Raw genomic sequence first — 18,862 nt, forward strand, 5'->3', positions numbered from 1 at the left:
CACCCCTTCCTGAGTTGCTGCGGAGCCATGTTTGTGTTTGTGTGAATATTTATTGTTCTTGTCCAAGCGCCTAATGAATATTTATTACCCCTGTCAGAGCCACTAATGAATATTTATTATTCTTGTTGAAGCAACTGAGGAATATTTATTAATCCTGTTGAAGTACCTAAAACATAACATCCACCCCAACACCCCACCCCACCCCACCCCTCTCCTCTCCATTTCGGAGGCTTTGACAGGTCTGTTTACAGTGTCCCTGTTCCTGCGGATTTACCGGCCTGTAGGTTTTCACTCCAACCCGAACGAAGCGCGCCTCATTCAACAGCTAGAGACCTCACTGAGCTGGTAATCAGTGGAATTCAGTGTGCCAAATCAGGGTTGAAGTGAAAACCGGTAGATTATCATTTGTTATTTAGCTGACGCTTTTATCCTTGCTCAAGTGCCCGACAGCTGTGCAGATCTTATCGTGGCTACACCGGGGGCTTGAACCTTTAACGTTCCAGGTCCCAGTCATGTACCTTAGCCACTAGGCTGCGGTCTGCGCTGGTTTACAGTAAATGGTGATTTGTCGTGGAAAAGCGGCACATACCTGTATGTCAGCATACACAGGCAGTGTCTTTAGCCCAGTAGATGCGAGTAATGTCTGGGCTGTTCTATACGTACTCTGTCTGTCAGCAGCAGTATAGCAGAGGGCCACTGAGCTGCGGTGTGAATGGAGGTGGATCCAAGGCTTACTCCACGTCCTATAAATGTGTCCTTAAGCTCATTACCAGCTCAGCTCTGCTCCCTGTGCTGATGATCAGCAGTTACCGCATCGCTTACTCCTCTGAAGGGCTGGAAGGCGGTGTGCTACCGGGTCACGCAGAGGTCACAAAGAACAGCTGTGGCCTCCACCCCTTTGGCTTTGACCAGCTGCTTTGGTGTGAAAGAAAGAAAAAGGACGAGTGCAGTTTCGTAACAAACACCTGCTCGTGAAATATTTTTAGATTTAAATAACGATTAGCTTTTTGAGTTTTCTGGAAGTATTAATAGAACAGCTATTGCTAAGATGTTCCATGACACACGGCGGTTGGCCCTGCAGATGCGGCGGTGGTGATTCTGAATGGTGATGTGATGTGCAACTGACTGTTTTACCGCCGTGTGTCACCGGCGCCTGGACGTCCAGTCCTCCCTCGCTCTTGCTCTGTGGTTCGCAGGGCTTGTGCCTCCCACTGCCAAATGTTTCACACCTCCCTCCCCTTCCCGTCTGTCAAAAGGGCTGTGGTGTTTACAGAGATAAAAATGGACAGTGGAATCTCCCTTCCTAATCACACACACCCCCCCCCCCCCCCCCCACTCACTTACTCACACAAACACACACACACACACACATACTGGCATAGTTACTCTGGGGTACAATCACAGTGCTTAAAGGGGTGGGTGAGGTTTGGACAGTAACCCTACCCAGAACAAACTGTGGCTAAATTTATCGCGGGGCGTTTTATGTGCCCTGGGGCGGGGCGGGGCGGGGCGGGGGAGAAGGCCAGGGGAGACAGAGACGGTGCGGGGGCCAGGTCCGGTCACTCACTCGGACGCACGGTTTCGCAGGGAACGGCCGCTCACGGTGCTGGGGATGAACTTTGCGCTGGGATTCAAGCCGCTGCTGAGGGAGACTAACGCCATGGACAGCCTGGAGAAGCAGCTCATCTGCCCCATCTGTCTGGAGATGTTCTCCAAGCCCGTGGTCATCCTGCCCTGCCAGCACAACCTGTGCAGGAAGTGCGCCAACGACGTCTTCCAGGTACACCGCCTTCCCATCAACCCCGTAGCCTCGTCGACACAGAGGTGTGGTGGGGCAGCTCTATCTGAGACTCCACAACCACATAGTGAACTGTATCTTAAGGGGACAAGGGGAGTCCTTGATTTGGGCCCGGTTCAATATTACCACTGTTTTGGTGAGATTTCTGCTGATTTTAACAGAATGAAGCCTTGATTTAATGCTGTATAATTTTTATTTGGGGAACCAATGAGAAGCAAGAGGAGGATTTTTGCCAGCTAACTACTTTTAAAGTAATTGGTTCATCAGGGAAATTGTTTTGGTGAGGCTGATTTAAACAAGGCAATCTAATGTGAACTCTATTACTCTAGGGCCGGGTTTAACAGGGGAATCCAGTGTTTCAGTAAGACTCCCAATAAATTTGACTATAAAAGAGGAACTCTATAGTTAGGTTAATGTTATGCCTGATGATTATGTTATGAGAGGAATGTTATAAGAGGAACTCTATTTTAGTAAGTAATTGACTTTAACAGGGTAGCTCTGCGTTTTAAAAGGCAGGGGCCCAGGAAAGCTGAGCTCGATCTCTTGGTCCTCTCCCGAGAGAGCGGATAAAATGGGGGCTGGATCTCTGGCTCCGAGCGATACAGAGAATAGAAACGACCTCAGACCAGCTGTCTTTACCACGGCTTACAACTCAACAACAGCGCACTCTGAGCTCTGCCTAAGTCTGCTTCATCATTCAGATTAAATTCAATTTAAGAATCACGTTTCATGTCTAAAGATAATAATCTGTGGAAATTAATTTTCCGTGCCTCATACAATAGATGCTGGTGCTAAGAAGTTGGTTGTTGTCCAGGGACAACTGCACAGGTTTGGCGATGGCAAGTGACTGAATATCTTTTAAATCCTGTTTTCCTTTTATAAAATAATTTCGTACTCACCTGGGGCCTGGTAACATATGACTACATTCTGTCAAAGGACTGACAATTAAAAGCATTATAATCAAATAAATCATTCCCCACAGTTGGCTTCCACATCGGTCTACTGTCTCTCAGTGCATTTACTGCTAGTTAAAAATGCCTTGTCTCTCTTCAAAACGGGTTCTTACAGTAGTATAAGTTACTGTATATGTGCGACCCATGACTTCTACCAGTTCAATGGGGTGAAAATGAGAGATTCCAACACACTGTTCAGCCCTGGTTGTCTCTGCCACTGAAGTAAACACACTTCCCTGTTGCAGCAAAGACCAGCTGTGATTGAGATGGTTTAAGCTGTGTTTTCAACACTTCGAGCTGGTCATAGCCTGGTCAAAGATGATTTGTGGCTGGACATATCTGGTTAAGCTGGTAGAGTAATCTGGTGGCCAAACTGGTGGAATAGTTGGCTATAGGATGCTCAGCTGGTGGTCAACAGAAGTGACAAAAACACGTATTCAACCATTTTAACCATCTTAGGCTGTTTTAAGCAGGAATTTTCAGCAGGGTTGGAACTGAAGGAGCTGTGCACATTAAAAGTTTCTGAAGACTTGGAGGTGTTGACAGTTAGCACCGTATCAGCACTCAGCCCCACTGCCGAGACCGTTATCAGCTGTGAACGCCCTGCGTGACTGCTAAAAAATGAAGTGTTAAGTATAGCTTGCGTTTGGTTTCACTCATTTCCATATGCAGCGGAAGTCTCGCACAGACCGAGTAGAAATGGAAAGTTTCCAGGGAAGTGAAAAATGACTCCTCTCTCGGGGCCAAAGTGCCTCTCCCGTCAGCTGTCACTGACAGGAAATGGAATATACTGAAAATATTTTGAAATAAATATAATAGAAATATTATCAATATACTGCTAAACCAAACAATATATGGGCAAGATTGTCACATATTGATGTGTGTGTATGTATGTATGTATGTATGTATGTATGTATGTGTGTGTGTGTGTGTGTATGAACTACTAAATGTACAGTATTTATCATAATATTTTTTAGGAATCTCATAGGCTTGTGCACTTTATTAAGTATTTATTACTTTTTTACACTTGGTCTTCTGCTTCTGTAGCCTATCCATTTAGAGGTTTGAGGTGTTGTGTGCTCAGAGATTCTGCACACCACTGCTGTAATGTGTGGTTATTTGCATTACTGTCACCTTCCTGCCAGCTTTGACCAGTCTGGCCTTTCTTCTCTGATTTGGTCTGAAAAACAGCTGAACCTCTTGACCACGTCTGCATGCTTTTACGCATTCAGTTGCTGCCACGTTTGGCAGATTAAATATTTGCATTAACAAGCCGGTGTACAGGTCTACCTAATAAAGTGCTTGCTGACTGTATATTTGCAATGTATCGCAGCGTATTAACGACCGTAAACGGTCACTGGGTCTGCAAGGACCTTGCGGTCTCGGACCCCTGATGTCCGTCTCATGTCCTAACCCCTTCCCGCCCGTCCCCGTCCCCGGCCCAGGCCTCCAACCCCCTGTGGCAGTCGCGGGGGTCCTCGTCGGTGTCCACCGGGGGGCGCTTCCGCTGCCCGTCCTGCCGGCACGAGGTGGTCCTGGACCGACACGGCGTTTACGGCCTGCAGAGGAACCTGCTGGTGGAGAACATCATCGACCTCTACAAGCAGGAGTCCACCAGGTTATCAACCTTTATTCAACCTTTATTTAACCTGTGAGCCTAGTCCACCAGGTTATCAACATTTATTTAACCTTTATTTAACCTGTGAGCCTAGTCCACCAGGTTATCAACCTTTATTCAACATTTATTTAACCTGTGAGCCTAGTCCACCAGGTTATCAACCTTTATTCAACATTTATTTAACCTGTGAGCCTAGTCCACCAGGTTATCAACATTTATTCAACATTTATTTAACCTGTGAGCCTAGTCTATCAGGTTATCAACATTTATTCAACATTTATTTAACCTGTGAGCCTAGTCTACCTGGTTATCAACATTTATTCAACGTTTATTTAACCTTTATTTAACCTGTGAGACCTGGGGTCAAATACACTGAAGTCAAAAGTTCTGTAACAAGTCAGTGTCAGTTTGCCTTCTACATGAAGTAAGTGTCAGATTAAAGGTTGTATCGCCCTAATAATACAAGACATTACTTTGAGGCCATTGCCGCGTCATGTAAACAAACTTGTGTCCGAGGTGGTGGCGTTTCCTGTCCCTAAATATAAACGGAACACTTTATCCCTACAGCAGTAAGCTGCAAATAAATCACTGCCCTGATTATGACAGTCTTATGTGCCTGGAGCTAATGTGTGCACGATGTTTGATTAAGATGACAGCTCAACTTTTAGTTTTTTTTTTCCTGTCTCATGTTCATCTCCAACAATACTGAAGAGGCCATTTTACCAAGTCTTCAGTCAAAAGGCTGATTTTAAAAATAAATTAGACTGGTTGGGTCGGATGTGAAATTACTCCCAAGCATACCCTTGGCTCCATATCAGGGCTTCATAGTGATTAAGACCATTCAGTCATTTACAGTGTACAGCATCTGAGCTAAGGTTCAGTGTCACTGTCACTTCCATTAATACAGCTGGATATATACAGCATTTCAGGTTAAGTACCTTGCTTGGAGGCTACATCAGCAGTGCCCACCTGGGAATTGAACCTGCCATCATGTTACCCACAGTGCACCAATGCGGCCGGGGGCAGAAAGTGGCAAATATCGGTTGGTCAGTCAGTCAGTCAGTCAGTCAGTCAGTCAGTCAGTCACTCAGGGAGTTTGCACAGAGCCTGTGCTTCATTAGATGGCCTCTAGAGGGTGTGCCATGGGAGCTGTGGTTTTTTTTACATAATATCTAGGGTTAGGGTCATGGTCCAGTACATTTTGGCAGGCTCCAAAAGGCCGATTGTATCCAGGGCCTGTTTGATGTGAGACAGGCTCACATCTTTAGCATTAATCCAGACTGTAACTTGTGCGGGATGCTAGTTCCGCACCATTTGGTATATCTACAGATAAGCACCCTCCAGGGGCGATAATAAGGCTCCTTATTGAGGGAAATGGTTGGTGAACCTCTGCGGACATGGCGAGATGGTAGCTAATGAGATGTACCTCTGCCATCCGATACGATTAAATGACATTTCCTGAGTGCAGCCCTTTATAAGTGCTCTGTTGTCAAGTCGCCAGTAGATGGCACACTTTTCCTACCTTGTGGCCTGGTTTCAAACTTTAAAGGTATTCCTGCATTCCTGTCTTGGTTTCGTCTCACATTATGATATAAAAACAGAACAGTGCTATATATAATTGAAGATACCTGCTATTTTCAAATATTTTTTGGCCTGTTTTTCACACAGTAATACAAAATGATATATTAGCTCACATTGACTCTGTGGAAAGATTGATTCAAACGGCCATGGTGTTCATTCGCACTCTCCTTAGGGGCACTCGTTTGCACCACACTTGAGTGTATATTTTAATAAAATTATAATGAATTGCAGGGTTACCACCAACCTTCCGGGTCCCAGTCATGTACCTTAGCCACTAGGCTACAGGCTGCCCTCTATTTGTGAGAAATGCTCCGCAGTTGATTGCGTGCATATTTGTGACTTCCAGCTCACAGATTTCCAGTTTTTGCATTTAAGGTGAGCGCACGCAAATGACATGACCCGTTAGCATGATACCGGGGATGTCCGTACGTCTGAGGCCCGTTTGCGGAGGTTAAAGACCTGCGTGAAGTGGCTGATTACCGCCGATTGAAACGACCCATCGATAAGTCTTTAACCCCATGTCCTTTCCCGATCCCCCGAGGCCCATCCACCCGAAGTCGGAGCAGCAGCAGATGTGCGAGGAACACGGCGAGGAGAAGATCAACATCTACTGCCTCACCTGCGAGACGCCCACCTGCTCCATGTGCAAAGTGTTCGGAGCGCACAAAGACTGCGAGGTCGCGCCCCTGCAGAACGTCTACAAACGACAGAAGGTACTTCTGTCCAATGGCAGGGGGTGGGTCCCTGTGTCACAATGGGGGAATTAACCTCAACTGATTTAATGGCGGTAAATGTTTAAAATCTTCCCCATGTTTTTTTTTATCAACCAAATTGATCCTTTGACATTTGGTCCGAGGGAAACACTACCACCTGCTGGTGAAAATGATCAGGAATATGTCATTGTATGGTTTCTCCATGATATGAGCAGAAGCCAGCATTTTTTACATGCCATACAATATCAGATAAGAAAGATAAGAAAAATAAGATAGACAAAATGATAAACATTACCTTAAGGCTACCACTAGGTCTTCATGGTGCTTACCCTCGATCTCTTCCAGATTGTCATCTCCAAGCCTGGTATGCTAATGTGTTCTTAGTAATGCGAGTAGACGGTGTCAGTGCTATTTACGGAGTGGGCGGCATGGCGATCCGAGGTTGCTAATGCTCCGGTCCTCCCTGTCAGATGTGTTCAGAGTGCTGGCAGCCGCCCGGCCCTCCTGCAGACCTTTGGCGCTGGGGTCGCATCTCCTCTCCTACCCTCTGGCCTGCCGCGGCTCCGCTAACCTGGCACACCGCGTCTGGCTGTGTCACCGTCGCGCATACCACCCCCCCGCCCCCCCCCCCAATCCGTCATTCGTCCGTCCGCTACCCCTGCTTCCTGTTTGGCTGGCCCGCCAGCACCGTTAAATCGTCAAAGCACTGCGAGTCTCTGCTTTGTGACTTGAGGTGGCACCGCAGGTTTTTATTTGGGGGCCAGACGCAAAGGTTGAGGTCGTGGCACGAAGTCGCCTTGGATTTTTAAAATATATTCTTTTATCTTGTCCCCTGAAACATTCAGAATTTTTTCTCCTGAAGTGTTGCTGACGAGATCCTGTCATCAGGGGTTATACAAAAAGTGCGTGCACATTTTTTTTTACTCCATGGATGAGTGACTCATTCATAACAAAGGAATTTGATTCAGGCGGCACTCTGGTCACTGTATAGATCCTGCTGTGTTAGCCACTGCTAGAATTGCCTCTAGGCTTCCTAAGTGAACAGTGACTAATATCATTAGCATCTCCTGCAATCAGCAGCTAAGTGCTGGGCGAACACCATATGTTATTTTATTACCAGTAACATCATCCTGACTGAAGGTCACCCTTCGCCACAGGCCCAGGTTTTTTGGACAAACAGAGTTACCCAGTCATATGCATATTAATAAACCTATCATGCTTTAAAGGGGCACTTCACTGAAAAATTAAATTAAAGTATGTTTCCACTTACCTAGAGGAAGCCGAGTATTTGTACATGCAAATAGTTTAGCTGACATGTAACAAAGACGTGTCCAAAGAAATTTATAAAATTGGAATAGTTGTGTATTTTCACTGCAAAGTTTTTTTCCATCAATTTTCATGAGAAAGGATCTTTCTAAAAGAGCCAAATGGACTTGGAGCTTAAGATCTATAGGAAGGTGAGATGGAGGACGATTCATGAGGAAAAACCTATTCCACTGCTGCAATATCCTAAATGGATTTAGGACAGCGCACACCAGCCAGTGTGTGTACCTGTTTTCTGCAGTTACTGTATTGGGGGATTGTGTGGCTGGCAGCCAAAGGCGATGCATGCTGATCAAAGGCATTCAATAAATCATTAACCAATCAGCAATCATTACTGACTGCTGATTGTGGGGAAGCTGTGGACTGATAATGCGGTCAACTGTCAACTGCCACTTCTGAGCCGCAATGGCATTGCTTCAGTTATAGCCCAATCCAGGATTCAGTGGATTAAGAAAAGACAAAAGTATTTGTTTTAGTGTCAATTTCTCTTGTGTCTGGGTGTAAATACGTCATTAATATCAACTCAGGCTCTGGTTTGTGTCTTCACAGAAAAGAGGGCACTCAGAGGGGTTATTTCCTCTCCCAAAAGGAGGGGTCTGCTGTGTTGCGTTGTGTTGTACTGGGCTGTGTTATGGAAAATAGCTGAGTGATTGTATAGCCTCTCATTGTCCGAGTTACAGTATGTTGTAATCTAGATATATCTGAGCGGTCATGTAGCCTACCTCTGCCTTTGTGTTGAATTCTACCAAGAGATCTGGGGCCTGTATCACAAAGCAGGTTAACTGAATTAGCTGGACAGCTGCGCTGAGTAAAACCTGGAACCCTGCCAAATCTGGGACATGGACTGAAGTAAAAACAACAATTCTGCGTTTTACCCAGTGCAGTTATCCAGCTAACTGTGTAATCTCGCTTCATGATACAGGCCCCTGGCCCCACTTTTCTTTCAGGTTGTGTTGGGTGGGCTGGTGAATGATGTGCATAATTATCTTAGTGCTGGTGTAGTTGTGTTGTGTTGTATTGCATTAAGCGGTGGTGTTTTATCTCTGCTGTTGTGACTCAGACAGAGCTGAGTGACGGGATCGCCCTGCTGGTGTAGTTGTGTTGTGTTGTGTTGTGTTGTGTTGGGCTGTGTTGTGTTGTGTTGCGTTGCATTAAGCGGTGGTGTTTTATCTCTGCTGCTGTGACTCAGACAGAGCTGAGTGATGGGATCGTCCTGCTGGTGTAGTTGTGTTGTGTTGTGTTGTGTTGTGTTGTGTTGTGCTGTGTTGTGTTGTGTTGTATTGCATTAAGCGGTGGTGTTTTATCTCTGCTGTTGTGACTCAGACAGAGCTGAGTGATGGCATCGCCCTGCTGGTGTAGTTGTGTTGTGTTGTGTTGTGTTGTGCTGTGTTGTGTTGTGTTGCGTTGCATTAAGCGGTGGTGTTTTATCTCTGCTGTTGTGACTCAGACAGAGCTGAGTGATGGCATCGCCCTGCTGGTGTAGTTGTGTTGTGCTGTGTTGTGTTGTGTTGGGCTGTGCTGTGTTGTGTTGCGTTACATTAAGTGGTGGTGTTTTATCTCTGCTGTTGTGACTCAGACAGAGCTGAGTGATGGCATCGCCCTGCTGGTGTAGTTGTGTTGTGCTGTGTTGTGTTGTGTTGTGTTGTATTGCATTAAGCGGTGGTGTTTTATCTCTGCTGCTGTGACTCAGACAGAGCTGAGTGATGGGATCGCCCTGCTGGTGTAGTTGTGTTGTGTTGTGTTGTGCTGTGTTGTGTTGTGTTGTGTTGTGTTGTGTTGGGCTGTGTTGTGTTGTGTTGCGTTGCATTAAGCGGTGGTGTTTTATCTCTGCTGCTGTGACTCAGACAGAGCTGAGTGATGGGATCGCCCTGCTGGTGTAGTTGTGTTGTGTTGTGTTGTGTTGTGTTGTGTTGTGCTGTGTTGTGTTGTGTTGCGTTGCATTAAGTGGTGGTGTTTTATCTCTGCTGTTGTGACTCAGACAGAGCTGAGTGATGGGATCGCCCTGCTGGTGTAGTTGTGTTGTGTTGTGTTGTGTTGTGCTGTGTTGTGTTGTGTTGCGTTGCATTAAGTGGTGGTGTTTTATCTCTGCTGCTGTGATTCAGACAGAGCTGAGTGATGGGATCGCCCTGCTGGTGGCAGGTAACGACAGGATCCAGGCTCTCATATCCCAGCTGGAGGAGGTCTGCAGGACTATTGAGGTGAGAAAAGTGAGACGTCGCTTGGTGCCAGGACCCAAGCCAACACCTGTTACCGTCTACTTAGCTACTTACTGAGCTAGGAGTCCTCAGTCTTATCCAGAAAGGGCCGGTGTGAGTGCAGGCTCCAACCAAGTAGGGAATATTGGGATCTATTGTGACATGGGGTCTGTGAAACGCAGACTGCTGTGAATCACATTGCACATCACATACACATCCTCTTTTACCTCAGATTTCAACGGACAATTTGTGTCAATTTTGTGCTCAGAAAACATTGCATAACAATCGACCCTGTGTCAGACCCTGATGCCTGATCTCCCCTAGTTACACACCTGATTCTACTAACTTTATTAAATGTTCCTAGAAGCCAGGAGGATGCCTCCAGAGATTTCTTGAGAAAGTATATGCGTGACGTATAAATGATCAAGATGTGGATCCACGCTTCTGCTACGTCTGCGATTGACGTTGCTTTAAACTGACGTTCGAAGGAGCAAGGACCATTTGCCTAATTCACATTTCTCAATTCCCTTGAATCACCAGGAACAAGCAAAATATGCTTGGAAAGGAAGAAGGAGGAGAACAATAAGTGATTGGAATGAGCCCCTTGATGAGTAGAATCAGGACTGTGACTGCTTTGTGACGAAAAGGCCTGCACTCACACTGGCCCTTTCTGGATAAGATCTGATTTAAGTATTGATCTTAGCTTCTGCACTGTAATTACGAATTACCTTTCAATCTGATGGACTTGTTCACAAACACAAAGGCCACATAATACAGTGATGCAGCGAATAAACTGGTGTGGCTATGTCCTGTTTGTTTGGGCTCGTTAATGGTTATGAATGTGTGAAGTCTTCCACCTGAGCTTTCTAACTGCGCTGCTGCAGTGGGCAGGCTGTAGCCTAGTGGCTCATGTACATGACTGGAACCCTGAAGATTGGTGGTTACATTACATTATATTACATGTCATCCAAAGCGATTTACAGTTGATTTAAACTAAGCAGGAGACAATCCCCCCCTGGAGCAATGCAGGGTTAAGGGGGCTTGCTGTGTGGATCTTATTGTGCCTATCAAACCACCGACCTTGCGGGTCCCAGTCGTGTACCTTAACCACTACGCTGCTGGGCCGTTGAGCGAGGCCCTTAACCCCACATTCCTCCAGGGGAGATTGTCCCCTGCTTAATCTAATCAAGTGTAAGTGGCTTTAATGTAATACAATTTGATGTTGGGCCTGTTATCTGAACAATGGACGGAGCTACGAATGCACGGCAAGACCCAAACCAGCCGTCTGACCGCCGTTGCAGGAGAACGGGCGGCGGCAGAAGCAGCACCTGTGCGACAAGTTCGACGGGCTCATCGGCATCCTGGAGGAGCGCAAGAAGGACCTGGTGCAGTGCATCGGCCGCGAGCAGGACCAGAAGCTGGGCCACGTGCGCTCGCTCATACGCTGCCACGGCGACCACCTGGAGGGGGCCGTCAAGCTGGTGGAGGCCGCCATCCACTCCATGGAGGAGCCGCAGATGGCCGTCTTCCTGCAGGTGCGCCGCCAAAACCAAAGAATAAGACGGTCTTGACAAGTATTTTAGTCTTACGTGGACCTGACTTGGGCCTTATTTCTGTTACTTTTTTGCTAAAAAAAAAGCACAAATATTGCCAAAGATTCCAAGATTTGCCAATGGGGCAAGAAAATTTCACTTGTCAAACTAAAGTGTAACTTAAAACAAGCTAATATTTTCTACTTGAGAGAAAAAATAAATTGTCTCACTAGAAGACTAAAACACTTCTTAAGACAGATTTTCTGTTGTTGTAGTTGTTGAATCTTAAACCAAACTTGCACATGCTCAGTGATACACCAAAGATAAACACATACACCAACCAATGTATGGAAGTTGTCAATTTGCTGTATTTCTTTAGTTAAACCCTTGATATTAGGCATGGTCCATGTCCATGTTAAATCAGTTTCCAAGTGTAAGTAACGGTGGGGCCTATGACAATAGCAGTCCTTTCACCGTCATCAATGTTGGGTTGGTATCCACTGCGTTTCACTGAAGTGGAGTAATTAGCGGAGGGCTAATGAAAGAGACGAATAGACGGAATGCGCTGCCTTTAACAATGCCGTCACCGCTCCCCTGCATTCCGTCATCGCCACGGTAACACCAGTCAAAGGGCTGATTGACACGTCTTCCCATCAGAATACAGTACTGTGAGTGTTGTGGAAGCTTGGTGCTGGGGTGACAGATTGATTCATAGTCCCCCCCCCCCCCCACTGACACTCCTGCCTGCGTCCCCTCACTCTACCCGCCCCCCCCCCCGGCTATCAATACTCACTCTGGAGCTCGGCCAGCGTACACGAAGGCAGCCTCGCGATACCGCCGCCTCTTAAACCTCCGGAGCAGGAAAATAGATCGTATGGACACGCACTATTCTTCCACAATAAAGCCGCTGATTGAATGAAGGCTCTCGAAATGTCTTTTTTTTTTACACCCCTCGGGTACTGTTGGCGGGAGATTGACTGTGCGACCGTGTGTTTATGTAGCAGGTGGAGATCTTGCTCACACCTGTGGCCTCATGCTAAGCAAGTCACTGAGACGGACAGGAATAAAAGACTGAGACAATGAAGGGCCATGCCTCCAAACTAAATTACATATGATGAAAATACAGTACTTAACTCGGTCCAAACCGTTAATATGAGGACAAATACTATTATTCCGCTGTAAATAATAGAATAGAAATTCTACTACTACTATACTATATGAGATTAAATAGGTTATCAATTTGCCGGGACTGATTTAGTATTTTCTCATTGTTTCCTGTTATTTTGCCATCCACAGAGTTCCAAGGAGGTTTTCCAGAAGTAAGAAAGACGTTGCCTTGCTGTAATGTGTTCATGTTTTCATGAAACACTCACTGTCCCCTCATTTGTTTATTTGCTGTGTTCTTCTGTGTTTTATGTGTTATTTCCATCTCATTTATTTTGCCTATAAATTACTTACTTACTGTACTATATTTGAACACTTTACGCTGGACTACTAAAACCAAAAAAAATTGTCTTAGTCTTACATTCAGACTTAAAATCGTATTTCTATTTCTTTTTTGCTAAAAAAAGAAAAATATTGCCAATGATGGGAAAGAGTTTTGCTCATTTCAAGATTTGCCAATGGGCTAAGAAAATTAAGAATAAAATAAGATCTTAAGTCTCATTATAAGCCTAAAACACTTAGCCTTTTTTTGTGCAATGTGGCCGTCGTTTTGCCGTGAGTTTCCCATTTCATTTGCTTCTTTGCAACCGTTGCCCAATGACACGCTCACATAGGGGGGTTGCCGGGCAGATGCTAGCCGACCCGCATGGCCACGGAGGCTGCCGTCCATCCCTGCCCCGTCTCGTTTCCTCTGTCCGAGCTCGGCCATGACATCATCGCTCTGCCCTTGACAGGATCACGGACACCGCCAAGACCTCCAGCATCGAGCGCACGGAGCCCGGGTACGAGAGCATGAGCCACTTCGTGGTCAACACCGATGACGTGGCCGACATGCTGAGGACCATGACCTTCCAGCCGGGTGAGGCCACCCCGTCTCACCGGTGACATCAGCTCAACGGGCACCTACACTCTACACTTGTATCTATTTCCATTTTGCTGAGCTGTTTCTGACAGTGCTGGGGCTGGTCTGCTCACGTTGCAGGTTGCCAGGGCGAGGAAGGGGAGGAGGGCTACGTGCTGGAGGATGGGGCTGAAGATCTGGCAGCCCAACCCAGCACAGAAGGGGAGTCTGCGAGATATTAGTCCACCTGGCACTTCCCCAGGTCAGTGTTTCTGTGAGGCTCTGCCAGAATACCCCCTGCCCCACCAAGTATGACATCATGGGACAGCCTGTAGCCTAGCGGCTAAGATACTGTACATGTATGGGACCCAGAATGTTGGTGGTTCCATCCCCGGTGTAGCCACGATAAGTTCCATGCAGCTGTTGGGCCCTTGAACAAGGCCCTTAACCCCACATTGCTCCATGGGTTATTGTCCCCTGCTTAGCGTAATCAAATGTAAGTGGCTTTGGATGAAAATGTCAGCTAAATAACTGTAATGTAGTCATGATGAACTGTGGGGCCATTAGATCAGTGGATTGATTAATGTCACATTGCCTCATCTGGTGTTCCAGTTTTAAATCAGTCTGTATCAGCTGCCAGAGCTGTTACCACTGTTCTGCCATTTTGAGGGGGTGGGTCATCTTATTCCTTAAGTCTTGGGGGTGTGGATGATCTTCTTCCTAAATCTTGGGGGTGTCTAATATCTTATTCCTAAATCTTGAGGGTTTTGGATATCTTATTCCTAAGTCTTGAGGATGTCGGATATCTTACTCTTAAGTCTTGGTGGTGCTGGATATCTTATTCCTAAGTCTTGAGGATGTTGGATATCTTACTCTTAAGTCTTGGTGGTGTCGGATATCTTATTCCTAAATCTTGAGGATGTCGGATATCTTACTCTTAAGTCTTGGTGGTGTTGGATATCTTATTCCTAAGTCTTGAGGATGTCGGATATCTTACTCTTAAGTCTTGGTGGTGCTGGATATCTTATTCCTAAGTCTTGAGGATGTTGGATATCTTACTCTTAAGTCTTGGTGGTGTTGGATATCTTATTCCTAAATCTTGAGGATGTCGGATATCTTACTCTTAAGTCTTGGTGGTGTTGGATATCTTATTCCTAAGTCTTGAGGGTGTCGGATATCTTACTCTTAAGTCTTGGTGGTGTTGGATATCTTATTCCTAAGTCTTGAGGATGTCGGATATCTTACTCTTAAGTCTTGGTGGTGTTGGATATCTTATTCCTAAATCTTGAGGATGTCGGATATCTTACTCTTAAGTCTTGGTAGTGTTGGATATCTTATTCCTAAGTCTTGAGGATGTGGGTTATCTCATTCCTGTATTTACTTTGGTGACTGCCACTGCTGTCGGTTTGTTTTTGAAGTTGGGGTTTGTGCTGTGTTTCTTCTTTCTTTTGGGCCAAAGTCTGCACTCTGCAGGCTGATGCTGCGCTGCTGTATCAGCGGGCTTTGGGGAGGCCAATGAGTTCTGACTTGCCCTGCGGATCTGAAGATGTTTTTTACTACTGTTGTAGAGTTTTATTTTAAGGACACATTTGTTTTTTTTTGCCGTTCCGCAAAGTACTTTCCAAATGCTTTGCACAGCAGGCAGACCCGTCATTGCAAAACCTTTTTTTAAACGTCTATGGTGACTTTCCTCCATTCCCGTGGAGACGTCCTAAAAACAGGCCCACAGGATCATCACTGCTCTCGCAGCGGTAAGGCCGCCCATCTCCAATCCTGCAGCCCAGCGAAAACAGTGGAAGCTTCCGCCCCCTTGTCTTTCGCCCTCTTCAGCTAAATATAGTTATTGCTGACTTTGAAATATTTAGCAATGCCATTAAGTTCTCAGACCCGGTGTTTTCCATTTCATAAGAGGAGGAATTAGTGGCATCCCCTGTTCCCCAGGGACCCGTTTCCAAGGAGAGTGACCGTGACATTTCAACCTCCCCATTATCAATTGCACGGTCCCCCTCCGGGTGGAATGCTGTAATCATCCTCTTAAGTCAAAAAGCTTTAAGGGTGTTGCTTTGCTGCAGATCAATGGAGTTATGCAGGGAAACACAACCATAGGATACCAAAGGCTGCTACTTCTTCTCATTAATCTTGCGATGGTAGTTAAGGATGGAGCCAAGTGAGCACTTCCATTGTAAATACAGGGTATTTTTTTAAAATTATTTTTGACACGTATTGTAATTTTTATTTTGCCTGATTTAGCCCTCTGCCTATCTTGTCTGGTTCAACAATGCGTCATCTCCCTGATTTTCCCTGCCCAGAATTTATTTGCCTTTAGATACATTTTAGATGCATAATTTTTTAAATCAAGGACATACAGTAAATAAGGAACAATTTAAGGCAATGTCATTTTAAGGTAAAGAACTGAAAGTGAACTACAGAAAAGTAACCTTCATAGGGAAGATCAAATGTAGCCTCAGTCATAAAGAATCAAGTTTTCAGCTGCCATTTATGGAGTCTTGTGCGGGAAAAAATCCATGCCAAACAGTTGAACATTAAGTAATAAAGTTGGTAATGTGTGTGACAGATGGACCCCGGACCAGAGTGTGCTTCAGCAAGTACACAGTGTCTGAAGTGGCATCTCCTCCCTCCCCAAAGGTCAACAGCCACAGTAAATCATAAGACAACAAACAAACAGGTCACAGACACAGGCTCTTTCACTGCTGGTGTCCAAATCTGTGCCAGCTACACTGCCCCAGTGCACCCTGGGAAACATGGAGTGCCTTCAACTCCATTGAAGCAAGCCCACTCCCCCCTGCCCCTCCATTCCTCATCAACAGCAGAGTTAGGCTGCGGTTGTGACACCCCTCATTAGTTAATAACCATTTCTCACCGCATGCTCTCCGGATTTACGACCGGCGGGATATATGGCTCTCAGACGGGGACCTGCTGTTCGGAGGCGCTGACCTTGTCGCGGCCGCTGTCGACCTCGTGATTGATTGATGGGGTGGCGTGCCGCGGTGGAGTGACGAGGCCGAGATTAAATGTTATTGATGGGGAAATTCTGTTGGGACGATAAAGCTTGCCGTTGGACGTTCGCCTAGTAAGGCAGGCTAAAGTGAGAGTTCTCCGACTGTGAATGGAGATAGATCACTGCCGGGGGGCGTGTCTCAGAGCCGGCTCGGCGCACACGGTTTCTCGAAACAGTGATTTTTGTTTTTCACCCGTCCCCGAGAGAAAGAGTTAGGCGATAAGATGACTGCGCTATTGTGTCACGCAGCATCGCCACTTTTAATGATTGGACGCCAGCGATCTCTGTGTGTATGCAAAAGGAATATATTACAACTGTTTGCATTTAGGTTCTGGGATCATTATCACCAGAGATATTCTTGGTGACAGTGGTGTTTTGAAATGGTTACCATTTGTCAAAATCATCGATTTATGTAACTGAACTATTCTTGTTTCTTCACAGGCCGATTGGTTAAACATCCATGCAATGGAGAGAGCACAATAACAGCCTCCATCCTTTTCATGTGCACATGTTGTGCAGAACTTTAAAAATAGCCCCGGTCTGTCAGGAAATGGAGACAATGTGGACTGTTTCAGATTGCTGTGTGTAATTCACGTTTATTGTTTTTTGTTTTTTTTGTAGGTCATTTTCACTGAAGGAAGGGAGAGGGACTTGGAAAGGAGGTTTGACATAATCCCATAAACACACCCAGATGTTTGAAACGCAGCTTTCGCCATCTACCTGTCACATGTTTTTACTCTGATCGCATGCGTGACAGAACCGCGGGGAAATACCAACGCTACGGATGGGCTCAAACCCAGTTCAAAACCACCTCGCAAAAACTCCCAGATTCTATTGTCTATATGAAAAAATGTAATCCCATCACTTACAAATATTGAATGTAATATAGTTTCGGCATGGGTGACGCATGTTGTGTGGTAATCAGATTATGCTATATTGTTTTGTTTCTCTGCTTGTTATTTTGAATGTCATTTCAATTCACACATGTTAGTTTCCGCATTTTTACCCCCACATAGATTATATCTTCATTGATGAAAAGCGGGTGTGTGTTGCTGGTGAAGAGAGAGAATAGGCCATGCCTGACATCAAAGGGCTCTCAAATACTGTATGTGAATGTGTCAAAGGCTTGTTGGGAGGTGATTAAGCAGGTTCCAAAGCGAAGCCTGTGATTCCGTAGGAGAACCCTATCTAGTTCAAGCGTAGTTCTTTTTCTGGGAGCTTTCACACTTCACAACCCACGATAGAGGGTTCCATAAATAAATTGAAAGGGTTCCTATAAGGTGACAAGCCAAATAAATCATTTTTCCGAGATGGGCTTTTCTGGGCAGAACTGAACTTGTTAGCATGTCCAGACATGCTACAGACATGACATGTCACATGTCCAGACATGCTAACATGTCCAGAATGGAAAAAACTCCACAGAAAGGAAGAAAATAACATTTTCTCTCCACATAACACCAAATGAATAAAGCTGTAGGCTGTAATATAAGGGAGAGAACAGGGGCAGGTGGTTGAGAGAGTTTGAATTGAGTCACAAATTGTAATTATTGTTGGCAATCTATTACGGAATTTCGGTTTCTTTCACTTTGTCATTTTGTATTTTTTAGAAATAAATATTCATACCATTACATTCTTTTTTGTTGTTTTTATTTCTCATGATATTTCACCTTGCTAGTTTACTTTCGTACAGTTTACGTTTTTGGAGATGAGTGTAAGTTTTTACTTAATTTTCAGGAAACATTTTAAACCCTTATTGTTTGAGATATACCACGCTGTGAGCCTTTTCGCAATGACAAGTTGAAGGAGCTTGTATAATTATAGCCTACCAGTCATTGGATGCCCCTGAATGGAATATTAAGCTGTGCTGCTGTAGAAAATTCCGTTACTATAGGCTACTGTCTTCATTCATTAATCAATACTGTTCATTGTAAAAAGGATAACCGTGAATGGACCGCAGCTAGACGGCAGCAACACGTTGTAGCTACACTTAAAAATGGTGTAAACCATTTATAAAGTAACCATTTATAGATGACTGCACATACAGCGCACACCCCCCTTCGCTATCTCTCTCTCTCTCTCTCTCTCTCTCTCTCTCTCTCTCTCTCCTTCGCTCGCTCTCTTTATT

At 45.4% G+C, this 18,862-nt stretch overlaps 1 protein-coding gene across 1 annotated transcript; it reads left to right on the forward strand.

Annotated features, from left to right (window-relative positions):
* Nucleotides 1-1,612: 1,612 nt before the first annotated feature.
* Nucleotides 1,613-18,355, forward strand: trim54 (tripartite motif containing 54). The gene is made up of 9 exons (XM_061243987.1): nucleotides 1,613-1,780; nucleotides 4,197-4,369; nucleotides 6,492-6,663; nucleotides 10,089-10,184; nucleotides 11,483-11,716; nucleotides 13,010-13,032; nucleotides 13,612-13,736; nucleotides 13,860-13,980; nucleotides 17,359-18,355. The coding sequence occupies exons 1-8, from the start codon at nucleotides 1,613-1,615 to the stop codon at nucleotides 13,958-13,960; spliced, it is 1,092 nt and encodes a 363-aa protein (XP_061099971.1). The 3' UTR covers nucleotides 13,961-13,980; nucleotides 17,359-18,355.
* The last annotated feature ends 507 nt before the right edge of the window (nucleotides 18,356-18,862 follow it).

The sequence above is a fragment of the Conger conger genome, chromosome 5 (genome assembly GCF_963514075.1).
Source record: "Conger conger chromosome 5, fConCon1.1, whole genome shotgun sequence".
Taxonomy (NCBI): domain Eukaryota; kingdom Metazoa; phylum Chordata; class Actinopteri; order Anguilliformes; family Congridae; genus Conger; species Conger conger.

Excerpts from the sequence above, each read along its gene's own strand:
- trim54 (XM_061243987.1), top strand. The coding sequence starts at position 1,613 with ATGAACTTTGCGCTGGGATTCAAGCCGCTGCTGAGGGAGACTAACGCC. Across the intron at positions 6,664-10,088 it reads ACGTCTACAAACGACAGAAG|ACAGAGCTGAGTGATGGGAT; the intron begins GTACTTCTGTCC and ends GCTGTGATTCAG. Across the intron at positions 11,717-13,009 it reads AGATGGCCGTCTTCCTGCAG|AGTTCCAAGGAGGTTTTCCA; the intron begins GTGCGCCGCCAA and ends TGCCATCCACAG.